General features: G+C 35.5%; 1 protein-coding gene across 1 annotated transcript in view; it reads left to right on the top strand.

Annotated features, from left to right (window-relative positions):
* The first annotated feature begins 949 nt into the window (after positions 1 to 949).
* The window catches only part of LOC119585411 (integrator complex subunit 3-like), a 12,539-nt gene continuing 12,089 nt past the window's right edge, over positions 950 to 1,399 (top strand). The window contains exons 1-2 of the mRNA XM_037934074.1: positions 950 to 1,081; positions 1,220 to 1,272. Of these exons, the coding sequence (XP_037790002.1) occupies positions 950 to 1,081; positions 1,220 to 1,272 (185 nt within the window). The remainder of the gene's footprint in view (positions 1,082 to 1,219; positions 1,273 to 1,399) is intronic.

Genomic DNA, 1,399 nt, shown 5'->3' with positions numbered 1-1,399 from the left:
TATTCGGGGAAAATCACATTAGCAGTACAAATACTAATTCATTCCTTATTGATTTGGCATCTCAAGATGGACCCTTTTGAATGGAACTTGACCTTATCCAATTGATGGATTACCTTAAATACCCCCCTTGTAGACAAGAACAGTAATTTTTTAATTTATATCAATAACTGGCAGTATTTATATACAAGCATAACAAAAACACTGAAAAATCATACTGAAACAAACACCAAATGCTCATTTATGATGATACTTCAAGATATGAAAATAAAATGAAAAGCATATATGACTGCACATCCATCCATTGCAGCTATACTCAAAGGTGCCTATCTGGGGGGCCACCCCTAATCTGTATAAGCACCGGGTTTAATACATAATCAAATTTTTTATCTTTCCCACAACTAATTCAACTTTCCTTCTAAAATCATCATTCATCATTTTAATCATATGTAATAAAAAACAATCTACAATAGTCAGATAAAATTTTGTTTATGCATCTTCTTGGAATATAACTGCATATACCAGATACTTATTTTACAAAAATAAATTCAACAACAATTCACTGAAAAACAAACTGTACTGTCTTACTGGCTGAGGGTCCTTCTCATTCTGCAACTCCAAGAATGTTCCTCAATTCACTATCCAGAAATTTCCAAGTGTTACTTATGTCCACTTTTCCTCCACACTATTCACATCATTAAAATTTGGCTTTCATCTCCACCCCCTTTGGTCACTGGAACAGCAACAACATTTTTTTCCACTTTGACTTTGGCGGTTGGTGGCGGTGGAGGGGTTTTAGACTGGGAGGCTCTTCCTCTTCATCACTGAAAAAATTGCTTCGTCCTCACCAATGGGTTACTATTATTAACATCATTGTCACTGTTCACTGATGATGTTGTTTAAAATCCAGACCAGTCTCAAACCCTGAGGTCCATTCTGGTGACATTTGCTGATGAGGGCCGGGGCAAAAAAGTCCTCTGGTTTTACATCTCCAGATGCAGAGTTTGCACAAAATTCAGGGGAATGTATCACGTATGAGCTTCGCAGCTCAGTGTCCTACGAGGATTGTCAAAAAATGGTTCAAGTGACTGTACAACTCTTTTCTCAAGGATCTGTTTTAGTGAATTACAAACTCCACTTCGTATCTTATCAGCCAATGGCGGGTGGAAATTTGGGATGATCTGAAAATAAAATTTAAAATAATACATCTCAACAAATTCAGAGTGTTTTTGATTCAAATATTTACAAATTAGAAATATCACAATATATGAACTTGTAGGATATTTCCTGAAATATACATTTGATGATTACTTTATACTTCATGTATTATTATGTACTGTCTACTATATGCAATGCCCTGCTGCCAGGGTCTCTGAATTTCCCAAATTATCTACACCTCTAC

This window comes from Penaeus monodon, chromosome 19, assembly GCF_015228065.2.
Source record: "Penaeus monodon isolate SGIC_2016 chromosome 19, NSTDA_Pmon_1, whole genome shotgun sequence".
NCBI classification, from domain to species: Eukaryota; Metazoa; Arthropoda; class Malacostraca; order Decapoda; family Penaeidae; genus Penaeus; species Penaeus monodon.
Note: the sequence above shows the minus strand (reverse complement) of the source record. Positions and strands in the feature narration are given on the sequence as shown.